This window comes from Molossus molossus, unplaced genomic scaffold (genome assembly GCF_014108415.1).
Source record: "Molossus molossus isolate mMolMol1 unplaced genomic scaffold, mMolMol1.p scaffold_m16_p_2, whole genome shotgun sequence".
NCBI lineage: Eukaryota > Metazoa > Chordata > Mammalia > Chiroptera > Molossidae > Molossus > Molossus molossus.
The window spans coordinates 144237344-144251002 of NW_023425355.1; the positions used below are offsets into that span (position 1 = coordinate 144237344).

The window sequence follows — 13659 nt, forward strand, 5'->3', positions numbered from 1 at the left end:
CATCAGGAATGCCCTGTAAAGCCTTTATTAAGAAGATACAGGCGCCCTGGCCAGTTTGGCTCAGCGGTTAGAGTGTCGGCCTACGGTCCCGAGAGACCCATGTTCGGTTCCCACTGAGGGCATGTACCCCGGTTGCAGTTTGTCCCCGGCCCTGGTTGGGCCGTGCAGGTAGCAGCCACTTGATGTGTCCCTTTCACGTCGATGTTTCTCTCTCTCTCTCTCTCTCGTCCTCTCTCTCCCTCCCACTCTATCTGAACAAAAAAATAGAAAAACGTCCTCTAGTGAGGATTAAAAACAGAAGATACAGGCAAGCCTTGGCCAGGTGACTCCATTGGTTGGAGCGTTGTCCTGTACACCAAAAGGTTGTGGGTTTGGTTCCTAGTCAGGACACATACCTAGGTTGTAGGTTCAATCCCCAATCTGGGCGCAAACAGGAGGCAACTGAAACCAATCAATGTTTCTCTCTCTCCCCTTTGTTCCCTCTCTCTTTAAAAAAAAAAAAAAAAAAAGTTGATACACAAGTATATACATATATTTTTTTTTTGGCTCAGCGGTAGAGCATTGGTCCAAGGACCAATGAGTCTTGGGTTCGATTCCAGTCAAGGGCACGTACCTCGGTTGTGGTTCGTCCCCGGGCCCTGGTCAGGGGTCATGCAGGAGGCAACCAGTAGGTGTGTCCCTCTCACACAGATGTTTCTCTCTCTCTCCCTCTCTCCTTCCCACTCTACCTGAGGATAAATAGAAAAATATCCTCAGGTGAGGATTAAAAAAAAAAGGTACAGGCAAAATACACTTTAATATACAAATACACTGGAACAGTGCCCTTGCTGTGAAGGTGTACAATGGCCGCCCACCATCTTTTCAAAGAAGCCAGTTCACCATAAAGTCAGTGCATTCTAAACAGATCCCTCTCCAAGTCCCCAGATGTACAAGTATAAAAATGAGAGAAAATATGGGGAAAATAAGTCTGGTGTCCCATTTGCTATTTGAACAACACAGCCACACCACTTCCTGGAGGAACTGGTGACCGGGAGGGGTGGGCTAGCCGTCACCAGATTTCTTCCTGCAGAGGTGAAGCCTAAAAGCCCAGAAAACCGGTAGGTCACCTTCAAAAGCTTCCAGTAGCCAAGGATTTTTACACTGTAAAGGGAACTTTGTCCCTAGGAATGACCTGGCCCAGCCCTTCCCCAGTAAACTAACCAATCCACACTTTGAACCAGTAGAAAACAAGACGATTCGTTTGCTGTTTCCGTGTTTTTACAGGTTTGTACAGGTTCGGCTGGTCCATTTCAAGGTAGGTTTTCTGTTTAGGGACAGGAGAATTCGGTTCTAAAGCAGCCCCTTTCGCCCACCCCACAGGGGCAAATCGCATTCCTGATGAGACGCATTAGCAGTTCCTTATTGTGGGAGTTGGAACCCCTGTTCCACAGACAGCTGAAAAGTTTCTGTACGGTTCTGCAGGTCTCCAGAGCGCCAAGGAACTGGAGGCCGAAAGTCAGTAAATATTGATGGGCTGATGGGAATCGAGAAGCTGGGCTGGTGGCAGCTGCTGGGCTGGGTTTCTTACTGATAAGGGTGCAGGTCCGAGGGGGGCAGAACCCCGGATCCACAGAGGCACACGCCGGTGGGACGGCTCCGTCCACCCCTGGGCACGTGGGAGCGTTTCTCCCCGACCTCTGGGCAGCCCCACAGGTGCAGGCCGCTGCTGGCGAAACCGGGAGGGACAAGGGACCCTGCCGGGTTTCTTCCCGGAGGGGGAGGGGAGGGGACCCGGAACAGAAGCCATTTAAACTCTGCCCGGCGCCGGGAGCCAGCAGGGCTGGAAGCTGACACAGAGCGGCGGGGGTGGCGCCCGGACCACACACCTATACGTGTCCCGGAACCCAGCTCCCCACAGGTGACCCGCGCAGACGCGCGCCCTGGAGCCGGGGGCGCGATCGCTCCGCTCCCTCCGGTGCCCCCACCCCCTCCAGGCTCCCCGCCCGGCTGGGGGCTGTCACCGTGTGGGTCCCGCGGTCGCCCTACCTTGGTGATGACCAGCGGCTCGCCGTGCTCGCGGCCGCCCTTCAGGGTGAAACCCCACGGGGCGCCGCCGTTCAGCTGCACCTCCACCAGGCGCCCGCCGTCGGCCGTCCGCGCCTCGGCCTCGGCCAGGCGCTCGGGCCGCGCGCGGGGCTCGGTGCCCTCCATGGCGCGGGGTGCGCCGGCTGCGAGGCCCCTGAGCCCCCCGGGCCCGCCCGGCCCGCGCCCATGCACTCCGGGAGCCCCGGCTGGCAGAGGGCGAGGAGACGCCGGGCGCCCGCCCTGCCGCCGGCCACTGGCCAACTTGCGCTGCAACTTGAGAGGAAAGTGCCGGCCGGGCCCGGGAGGGAGCCGGGAGGGCGGGCGGGCGGCCAGCGGGGAGGGAGGGCCCGGAGGGGGCGGGGCGGTAGGGCGGGGCGCGGAGCGGCGGCCGGCACGCTGGGGGCTCGCGCGGCTCGGCGGGCAGGGGGCGGGGCGCGCTCGGGCCCGGGGAGGTGCCCGCGGAGGGGGGGAGGGGCGCCGGGGCGCGCGCTCGAGGTTCCCCGGCTGTCCCGGGCGGGGAGGGGGCGCGCTCGGGGTTCCCCTGCTGTCCCGGGCGGGAGGGGGCCGCTGGCCGCGGAGGGGCGCCGGGGCGCGCTCGGGGTCCCGCGCTGCGCCGGGGGGAAGGGGGCGCGCTCGGGGTTCCCCTGCTGTCCCGGGCGGGAAGGGGGCGCGCTCGGAGTTCCCCTGCTCTCCCGGGCGGGGAGGGGGCGCACTCGGGGTTCCCCTGCTCTCCCGGGCGGGGAGGGGGCGCACTCGGGGTTCCCCTGCTCTCCCGGGCGGGGAGGGGGCGCACTCGGGGTTCCCCGGCTGTCCCGGGCGGGGAGGGGGCGCACTCGGGGTTCCCCTGCTCTCCCGGGCGGGGAGGGGGCGCACTCGGGGTTCCCCGGCTGTCTGGGCGGGGAGGGGGCGCGCTCGGGGCGCGCTTTGCTCGCCGGGGGCCGGGGCGGCCGGGGCTAGTGGCGCGAGGCACCGCCCCTCGGCCCGCGCGGGCGCCGGGGGCCCTGGGACGCTCGGGGCGCGTCAGCCCGCCTCCCGGGAGACCGAGGCGCGGCAGGTGAGGCGGCGGAAGCTCCCGGGCGGGGCGGCCGGAGTCCTGGGCGCCTCCATCTTGGAGCGCGCGGCGGGCCCCGCGCCGCCGCCTTTGTTGGCGCGGACCCGGGCTGCGGGCGGCCGCGCAGGTGAGGCCGGAAGGGGACGCACCTGGCCCCGAGTTCCGGGCCGCGGGACCGCGGGTCCCGGGAGCGCCCCGCGCGCGCCCACGCGGTCTCGGCCCCAGGTGGGAGGGGGCGCCCCCCGCAGCCGCGGGCCAGCGCCGGACCTGTCTCCAGGAGGGACGAACCATCCTCCCAGCAACCCCCTGCAGCGCCCAGCCCAGAGGAGCAGTGGCTCCTTTGTCGGCTCTTTATAGTTACATCGCAGGAGGAAGCTCCCATCCAACCCTGTTCTCACTTTCATGGAATTCTGTCGCGAGGACTTCAGTGTCCCACGGCTGCACCCCTACGAAGGGGAGTGCTGGTCTGCTATGACAGCCCTGCCCTGTTTAAATTCCCGTAGAAGTCTGGAATAAAGAGGTGCCTGCATTGGTCGGGATTTGCATGCTTTGCCAATAAGCGATCTTTTATTGCTAGACGCTGATGAACACCTGTTTCCTCAAAGCAGCTCCATCCGGGGACTTTTCGCAGGTGGGGACGCTGGGAGTAGGCGGCCAGGACAAAGACGGAACAGCGCCGGACAGACTCTGAGAGCCCGGGCCCTTGTCTGGGCTCCGCCACTGCAGAGCCAAGAATTTCAGCTCCGGTCTTCAGCGCTCGGGAGGGATCTGCATTCCGTGGCGCATCTGGGTGACTCATCCAGGCTATTGAAATAAGGGTGCAGCCTCCCCTGGCGCCTGTCCTGTGGCTGAGCGGTGCTTACAGCCCCAGGAATGCCGTCCAGGCGACAGGGTCCCCAATGCCTTCCTTCCGTTAAAGCAATGAGCAGATTTTTCAATCGCACAGAACTAAATACACACACACACACACACACACACAGGAGTGCGTGTAAACTGGGGAAGTAGTGCATGTTCCACTTCTGCATTCGTTGGTCGATTCTTGCACGTGCCCTGACCCCCTGACCCCCTGACCCCCTGACTCCCTGACTCCCTGACCCCCGACTGGGGATAGAACCAGCAACCTTGGCGGATGAGGATGATGCTCCAACCAACTAGGCTACCTGGCCAGGGCCAGTTACTGAGGTTTTTGTTTTGCTTTTAATCTTTACATTAGGCATCCCTCCCCTAGTTCGCATCATTTGAATATTTATAAGGCATCATTTGAATATTTATAAGGCTGCTGTGTATATTGACCATAAGTGTTCTGAAGGGACTGGACCTTGTCCTGTGTGGCCTGCTGAAAGGTAGGTTCCGCCCCTCGGAACCACATAAATCCTTTCACTGACTTGCAGTTATAGAATTGAGCATATCCACCTGTGCTACCGTCACACCTGGACTGCTGCATCTCGTCCGGTGTCTCATCACAAGACCCCATCAAACATCTTCGGAAAATCTCGGAGTCTTGTGACTGAAGCGTCACTGCTGTGTACCAACCTTGGGCCCTTTTGGAAGAGTTTAGTATGACGTGGAACCACTTGGACTTCCAGAGGTGACGGCTTTCTTTTCTAAGAACTCACAACACAGCCAGAATTTCCCAGAGCACCGAGTCTGTCAGCATCAGCTTCGGTTTTTTGGGGTGCACCCTAGTTCTGCGGGGCTTCTGGCTGTCCTGCTCTGGACACAGGAAGGTCGATATAGAGTCCTCAGGACGCAGACAGAACCCTGTGAGTTCCTAGGCATTCAAGAGCTTCGGGTGTGTGAGCTGCTTTTTCCAATCCGGCTTCTTGCCTTTGATAGAAAGTAGGTGAGCCTGGCCGGTGTGGCTCAGTGGTTAGAGCGTCGGCCCATGGACCAGAGAGTCCCAGGTTCTGTTCCCGCTAAGGGCACGTCCCTCGGTTGCAGCTTGTCCCCGGCCCCGGTTGGGATCATGTGGGTGGCAGCCAGTCAGTGTGTCTCTCTCACATTGATGTTTCTCTCTCTCTTCCTCCCTTTGTCCCTCCCGCTGCATCTGAAGATAAATGCAAAAAAGTATGTCGAGTGAGGATAAAAAAAAAAGTAGGTGAAATTCAAGCGACTTCAGCTTTCACTTGATCAACAGTGAATGAATTGATCAATGAATAAAATGTACATGGGGCCAACCATCAGCTGTCCTCCATCGCTGAGCCTCTACGGAACAGAGCTCAGACCGTTTTAGTTTTTGTTTTTGTTTTTATAATGGCCGGTAAGGGAAAGCCAGCAAAATGACTTGGCTGTTAGGCACCAGTGTCTATCATCTGGATTTCTAGAAGCTCTTATTGTAAACATTGGAGTTTATCGAGGCTGCAGATCTTGGGCTCATAATAAAACCCAAAGGCTGCCCAACCCCCCTCCCACACACACACACACATACACACACACCTGCCCTCTCTCACCTCCTAAGGGTTAAACCCTGGATCTTGTTGTTAGTTGAAATATCTCTACCCCTCTAGGAGAGAGACTTCCTTCTGTGCAGGGCATTGAAGGACAGACCCCCTGGTCTGCCCCGTGCTGGCACCGTTACTTATTTGTCACCTCACATCTGGAATTAGCACCCGAGGGCCCCGGGCTCTTAGCCACAGCCACTAGGAAATAGTCATTATTGTTCACAGGGAACCTAGTATGTGCCGAGCACATCATGGAAATGGACTCAGGTCTCAGCACAGTTTCCTGGGGTATGCATCACCCCCTTCTACAGAGGAAGAAACTGAGCCCCAGAGAGATTCAATCGCTGGCCTGGGCCCTGGCCGGTTTGGCTCAGCAGTTAAAGCATCAGATCGCAGACCAAGGAGTCTCGGGTTCAATCCGTGGCTCTGGTCCGGGTTCTGAGGGGGGCAACCAGTCCATGTGCCTCTCTCACATCAGTATCTCTCTCTCTGTCTCCCTCGCTTCCACTCGATCTAGAAAATCAACGGAAAAGTGTCCTCAGGCACTATTTGTTAAAAAATAAATAAATAGCTGTCCTGAGGTCCCTGAGCCCAGCCCCCTGAAGGACTGAAGCTCTTCCCCTGGCAGGAGGACCAGTGCCAGCCTGCCTAGTGGGGGGTAGCTCTGACGATGAGTGTTAAAACCCCCCACTATGGTTGCATTACTGTCCACCTCTGCCTTTATGTCCATCAACAACGGAGGGCAGTTTTCGATGGCCCAGTGGGTGGACTCTACTCTGTAAGATGTTTAGACACTTGGGCACATTTTGAGGTTCCCTTGATCTCTGAACACCAAACAGGAAAGGGGCTAAAATCTACTGGTGGGGAAGCTTTGCCTGCAAAACTGCAGCTCCTTGGGGCCTGCTGAGTTCTGTTGTTAGGACAGCTCTCCAAAGGCTGGTGCGTGGCCGGGCCGAGTTGCCTGCTGGCAGCCAGAAGGCACTAAATAAATGGGCTTAAAACATATATATTGTTTTTTTTATCCTCACCCGAGGACATTTTTCCATTTTTTGTTCAGGTAGAGTGGGAGGGAGAGAGAGGAACAGAGAGAGAGAGAGAGAAACATCGATGTGAAGGGACACATCGAGTGGCTGCCACCCACACGACCCACCAGGGCTGGGGACAAACTGCAACTGAGGTACGTGCCCTTAGCGGGAACCGAACCCGGGTCTCTCTGGACCGCAGGCCAACGCTCTAACCGCTGAGCCAAACCGGCCAGGGCTTAAAGCATATTTTTTAATATAAATTTCCACCAATTGTGAATCAATCAATCAATGAAAGGCAAATTGAACCAACTTTCAGAGAATAATCTATAGCTAGTCCAGTTCATGGATACACACACACACACACACACACACACACACACACGTAATACAAATCAGGAGTATTTAAGAGGGAGCAGTTAGTTGGAGCTAAGATTTGAAAAGTTGTTATGTTTTAAAATGGAGTTTTAGAAAGACATAGGCTATTTTTCACTCTGGCTTTTTTATGAAGTAGCCAATGAGCAGGTACTTCTTGAGCGTTGTGTCCACGCCCCGTCCTGGGGAGAGGTCAGGAAAGACGGCAAAGGATGCAGGAAGCAGGGACCATTAACCCCAGCTGTGAACAGAAAGTAACCAGCAGCCCAGAGACCATCAGAGCGAAATTCCTGCGGAAGGGCTTTTCACTGCCAAAGACCAGGAAAAGGGTGAAGAACATCAGAGGTGATTTTTTTTTTCAATTTCATCTTTTGCTGTGGAAATTGCCAATGGACACAGAAGTAAAACTTTTGTTTCATCCCTGCCCGCTTTTTCCCCTGGAGAATTTCAAAGCCCCTCCAGGACCCAAGGACTGAGCTATTGTCTTGAAGGCCAAGAGGAAGTGGGGCTGGGGGGCATCAGGTGGGAACCCCGGAGTCAGAGGTGCTGGGAAAGCCCTTTGTGTGGGGGGCGGGGGTTGAAGCCTCCGGGCTGGTAGGCAGAGACCTCGTTAGTGAGGGCAAGACTTGCCCGGACCGGTACATTTGACCCCCTCCCAGCCTGAGCCTCAGCTTCCCGTCCCAGGGCCTGTGTGTCTGCTGGGGGTGGGGACTCAAAAGCAAGTGGCTTTCTGGTTGAAGTAGCTGAGCTGAGTGGCTAAGAAACGGCAGTGAGGCCTGGCCGTGAGGCTCAGTGGTTGAGTGTCAACCCTGCACCAAGAGGTCGCCGGTTCGATTCCCGGTCAGGGCACACGCCCAGGTTGTGGGCCTGATCCCCAGTGGGGCGCAGGCAGGAGGCGGTCAATCAGTGTTTCTCCATTGATGTTCCTCTCTTTCCCTCTCCCTTCCTCTCTCTCTCTCTAAAAAAAAGAAAGAAAGAAAAATAAAAAATAAATGGCAATGGGTGGTCCAAGGACATGTAAGGCGAGGTCACCATCCATTGCTTTGGGGCACATTGAAATCTGAGGCGCCCCTGGGATCCCGTTAGTTTCCTAGGGCTGGCTGTGGTGACGGATTACCGTAATGTGTGTAAAGCAAGAGACTGTTTTGCTTGCTGGAGGACAGAAGTCTGAAATCCAAGTCAGCCTGGCCAGACCCCCTCTGGAGGTGGTAGGACAGAGCCTGTCCCCGCCCCTTCCAGTTTCTGGTGCCGCTGGCATTCCTGGGTCTGTGGCCGCATCACCCTGATCTCTGCCTCTGTCACCCCACAGTCTTCTGTCTGGGTCCAGGCTCCCTCTGCCGATCGCTCACAAGGACACTTGTACGAGTGCTGCCGGAGAAATGAGTGGGTGCAATTTCTCCGTTACCAGTGGGAGTGGGGTTCTTGTGATATCTTGAGAAAGGACTTTTCTAAGACCCACATCGGAGAAAGACTGAGTTTTATCAGCGTGAAGTCATATCCCTCCGTTGGTGAAATCCCAGTGCCCTTGAGCCAGCCCTGGAAAAGGGGCAGCTGAGGGTCTGGCGGAGCTAGAAGTAGGGCCAGTGTCCAAAGTTTCCCCTCCGTGGTGAAGCTGGGTCCAATGCAGTAGGCAGCAGGCTCGACTCAGCCCCTTCGCCCTTTCTGTGGGGCCCACACGGCTGGGTGAAGGCAGGGCAGTGCGCCCCCGTGGGAGGTCAGCGCCATTCTCGAACCCAGTGCCCTTCCCGAGTGCAGGGCGAAGCTGCACTGCTTCCGTCGGCCGTCACTTGTGAAGATGCAAGGTCCTCCTAGCGCCGTGCTGGAGAGAAACACAGTACGATACCTACATGCCGCTCCTAGGTAAGGCACAGGGATCTTGCATGTCCAGAGCACCCTTTGAGATCCACAGAACAAAGTAACGCAGCCGGGCCCTGGCCCGGTAGCTCCGTGGGTTCGAGCATCGTCCCAATACGCCAAGGTTGCAGGTGCTGTGCCCGCCCAGGACACACCCCAAAATCAACCCATGAATGCATCAATAAGTGGAACAGCACATCGAAGCTTCTCTCTCTCTCTCTCTCTCTCTCTCTCTCTCTCTCTCTCTCTCTCTCTCAAATTAATAAATAAAAACTTAAAAAAAAACTGTGACTCAGCCAGGAGACTCTGCAAACGGCGGGAGCTCAATAAAGGTTATTTTATTCCTTCCCTCTCACCACACAAATTGACCACGGCCACACACAAACACACACGAGGAGAAAGGACCATCTGTGCACCCTGAGAGCTGAAATAATCCGGGAGCTCAGGGAAGGAGGGGCCTGGAAACCACTGCTTCGTGGAGGCTGCCGATTCCAACGGGGAAATTCCTTCCCTGGCCGCCGGCCAAAATACTTGTTTCAATGGAATGTATTTGATTGAACTTCAAGGGATGTAAAAGTACTTGACTAGCAGGAGAAATGTCAGGAAGTGGCAGAGGATGGCTGTCTGAAAGCCGGTCGAATTTTTATTGCAAAGAACAGATTTCTTCTAGGCCCCCAGGAGAAGTTTCTAAAAAATTTAATTGAGCGTGATAATTCTTGACTTCTGCGTAACGATACAGTGCGGAAAAGCCACGAGAAATACCATACCACCGGCTTTTTTTTTTTTTTTTTTTTTTTTTTTTATATCCTCACCCGAGGATATTTTTCCATTTTTTGTACAGATAGAGTGGGAGGGAGAGAGAGGAAGGGAGAGACAGATAGAAACATCGACGTGAAGGGACACATCGAGTGGCCGCCACCCGCACGACCAACCAGGGCCGGGGACAAACTGCAACCGAAGTACGTGCCCTTAGCGGGAACCGAACCCGGGTCTCTCCAGACCGCAGGCCGATGCTCTAACCGCTGAGCCAAACTGGCCAGGGCCCACCGGCTTTTTAAAACAAGTAAATTGTGTCACTTTGGAATTAGTTTAGGTTTTACGGAAAAGTCGCAAAGGTAAGAGGTCTCGTCCCCTCTGCCAGTTTCCCCAAATGGAATGTTGACATCTGTCATAGCCCTGGTGTTTTCGTCAGAACTAAGAAATTCACATGAGCACATTCCTAGTAACTGAGCTGCCAACGTCACGGGGATGCCCCAGTGTGTACACTGACGCTCTCATTGTGTCCCAGGACCCCGTGTGCACGTAGCTGTCTCGTCTCCTCCGTCTCCTCGGTCCCGGGAGTTTCTCTGTCTTTCCTGGTTCTTCATGACCTGCACCGTCTTGAAGGGGGCTGGTCAGGGATTTTGTAGAATGCTCCCCAATTCGGGCTCCTCTGACTTTTTTTCTCGGGACGGGACCTGGTCACAGATGTGGGGAATGAACACACAGAGGTGATGCTGCCTTCTCAGCCTGCCCCGCGGGAGGTAGCTGCCACCCACATGGCCAGTCACTGGTGACAGTCATCTTGGTCACGGGGGAGAGGTAGTGCCTGCCAGGTTTGGCACTGGAAGGTGACAGGCAAAGCTTGTCCCTCTCCCGATTCACTCTTTGAACACCGTGGCTTTTACGATGCAAAGGCGTTCTGAGGGAAATCGCTTCGACTCAAGGGTAGCCGCCAAGTTAAACACTGGGTGGGGTGTCCGTGATTCATGGAGTCCACTTGAAGCCCTGGAAGAATAAGGGAAAAGGTGCGGTAGGTGGATGCGTCTAGATCAGGATGCCAGCTGGGTGGAAGCCACACCGTCTCCACCTCGTGTTACATGATGGGCATGTCTGCTCTCTCTGTCTCTGTCTGCCTGCCCTGCTGATCCTGCCATCAGGAGGACCAGAGCCAAGGGGATCACAGGTGGGCGGGGCCTGGCACCAGCATCACGACTTTCTCAGACACAAACACCCCGGCGACAGCGGCTGTTAGCTGCCTCTCTCGGGTGGAGGACATGAGTGGCCAGGATGGGTGTCACGGGGGGGGGGGATGTCCAATTTAAGACCGTGCTATTATTCAGAACTTTCGTCTTCTGAACCTATGTATAGATCACAGAAGCTCTACGTGCTTCTACTTCCAACATGTCTCACACACCACTGCTTCGTCACACAATTTCTCTTGTTTTGTAAAGCAGGAGCAAATGCTCTTTAAAAATATACCCCATTACATTACAAAAGCCCATACATATTTTTTTAAATTTTCATTGAATTTATTGGGAGTGATGTTGGCTCATAAAATTATATAGCTTTCACATAAATATATATTTTTTTTATTGTTTAGTTTTATAGGGAATACCAGGGATTGGCACATTATGGCCCGAGGGCCGGCTGTCTGCTTTTGTCAATAAAACTTTATCGGTACAACGCCATACCCATTCCTTTACCTACTGTCTATGGCTACTCTGGGACTCCCATGGTAGAGTTGGGTGGCTTGCAGAGGCTACACTAGTTACTGTTTGTTTCCTTAAGAACACATTTCCTGACCATTGTCATAGACTAAAGAAATGATACAACCTGAGAGGGGTTACACATGCTGTTTACCAGATGTTCGACCAAAGGCAACTCCACGGGCCCCAAAGCCTTGTGGGGTGGGGCAGCCCTTACATGTAAACTTCCTGCCTCCCCTCAGGGGATGACGGTGCCCACATTATTTACACGAGTGGCTTCAGTCCTGAGAAGTGTACTCCAGCGAGTGCCAGATAACTCTGTCCCCAGTGCACCGGGCGGGGTGGTGGGGGCTTGCTTATCTACCGGCCCTGTGCCGACCGCAGCCAAGCCCTGAGGTTAATGTGGATTTCCTGGTCCCCTTTCACGGCCGCTCGAATAACAGGAGCTGTCATTTCGAAATTAGCCCGTCTGTGGTTCACCAGCGGCTCTCGTCCTTTTGGTGAGCGGGGTGAGATTTGCTAGAGGCGTCTCCTGCAGCTGCAGACAGGGCTCATAGCCCTCCCAGAGAGAACAGTCATTTCGTTACCACATGACTGCAGTGTGCTACCAAACGAACACAACTTCAACCCAGTCTAAAATATGTAACGTATCGCCCTGGCCAGTTTGGCTGACTGGGTAGAGTTTGACCCTTGGGCTGAAGGCTCGAGGGTTTGATTCTGGTCAAGGGCATATACCTGGATTGCAAGTTCGATCCCCGGCCCCTGTTGGGGTCGTGTGGGAGGCAAGCAACCCACGTGTTTCTCTCACATCGATATTTCTCCCCCTCTAACTCTCTCCCTTTCCCTCCCTTTCTCCATTCTAAAAATCAATGGAAAATTATCCTCAGGTGAGGATGAATATATATATATACATATTCATATATATAACCACCCCTCCTTGCTTCCTTCCTCCCTTAGCAGGTATCGTCCCATTTGGCTCTCTGTGACCTGCCTCTCCAGCTTCTCAAAAGTGCACGCCCTGTTGGTGCAGATGCATGGCTGAATATCGGGGCTCAAAATCATCACATTCCTTTTGGGTGCTGGAAATTTTCACCAAAATAGACCCTTTTTCTCTATTTGAGCAGAGAGGTCCGGATGTCAGCATAAAGGAAGAAGTGAACTGAACGGAACCGCTGGCTTTCGTCATTGTTAAGGACGATACAGGAATGCCTTTTGACGTGTAAATGTCGGAACAGTGTCTTCTCGGGAAGCGATGGGGAATGAATGACTTCTGCTCCCCAGCACATCGGCCGAAGCACAGAAGGTGGACCTCCATCTCCAGGTGAGAACACCTCTCTCGACCTCAGCTAGGTCACCCCTGAACTACCCTGAGCAGTTCATGGTTGCCCATTCATTTCCAGCTTCATTCTCTCTGCCATTAAATGTTTGTTTGCAAATAAGAGCATTAGCCCTGGCCGGTTTGGCTCAGCGGTTAGAGTGTCGGCCTGTGGACCAATGAGTCTCAGGTTCGATTCCGGTCAAGGGCACATACCTCGGTTGCAGTTCCTGCCCGGCCCTGGCCGGGTCGCGCGGGTGGCAACCAGTCGATGTGGCTCTATCACATCGATGTCTCTCTCTCTGCCTCTCTCCCTCCCTCCCACTCTATCCAATGATAAATACAAAAATACCCTCGGTGAGGAATAAAATAAATAAAATAAAGACTAGCAATGATCCAGCTGAAAAAAACTAAAATAAAATAAGAGCATTAGCTACTGTTATCACAATCAGCGTTGAATGCATTTCTGTGACCTTCTGTTTCTCCTCCGTGTCCTTTCTACCACTCAGATCAACCGCAACTTCGTGCGCTGTTACCTTCGCTGCGCACCACAGCTCAGCGGGCTGGTCAGGGCGGCTCTCTCTTTGGGGAGTGTCGGCGTTCCGGCGAGTTTAGCTGTGATGAAAGCCCAGTCTGTGTCAGGCACACCCAGACCAGCCTTCGACTGGAGCTTTATTTATTCAACCACTGGCTAGCTGGCTTCCAAAGAGAAACGTCTGAAACGGTGTGCAGGGGTGAGGGTCCTTGTGGCTACATGGGCTCGCTGGACGGTGTTGCGCTGCCCACCTGTGCCAGGAGCCCGAGAAGGCGCTTGTCCCTCGGACCCTTGGCCTCTGCTTCTATCTTGACCCCGGCGGACATTCCTTGAGTGTCTTCCGAGAACACTGTCAGGACGTGCTCTCTTTTTCCAACACCAATCACTTTGTTTGTCTCTCCTGGTCCTTATCTGGCTTCTTCCTCTTTCACGTGCTTCCTTTTCCTCCCAGCATCCTGGCTTCTGTCTCAAGTTAGTCCCAGACATGCCTCACTCACAGGGGGCTCGCGAGCAGAAGGATGTTACTCATCGCTG

The 13659-nt window shown here is 55.0% G+C and overlaps 1 protein-coding gene across 1 annotated transcript in view; it reads right to left on the minus strand.

Annotated features, from left to right (window-relative positions):
• SHROOM2 (shroom family member 2) overlaps positions 1-2190 on the minus strand; it is a 123546-nt gene extending 121356 nt beyond the window's left edge. Inside the window, exon 1 of the mRNA XM_036270193.1 lies at positions 2026-2190. Coding sequence (XP_036126086.1) covers positions 2026-2190 — 165 coding nt within the window. The remainder of the gene's footprint in view (positions 1-2025) is intronic.
• Positions 2191-13659: the final 11469 nt, after the last annotated feature.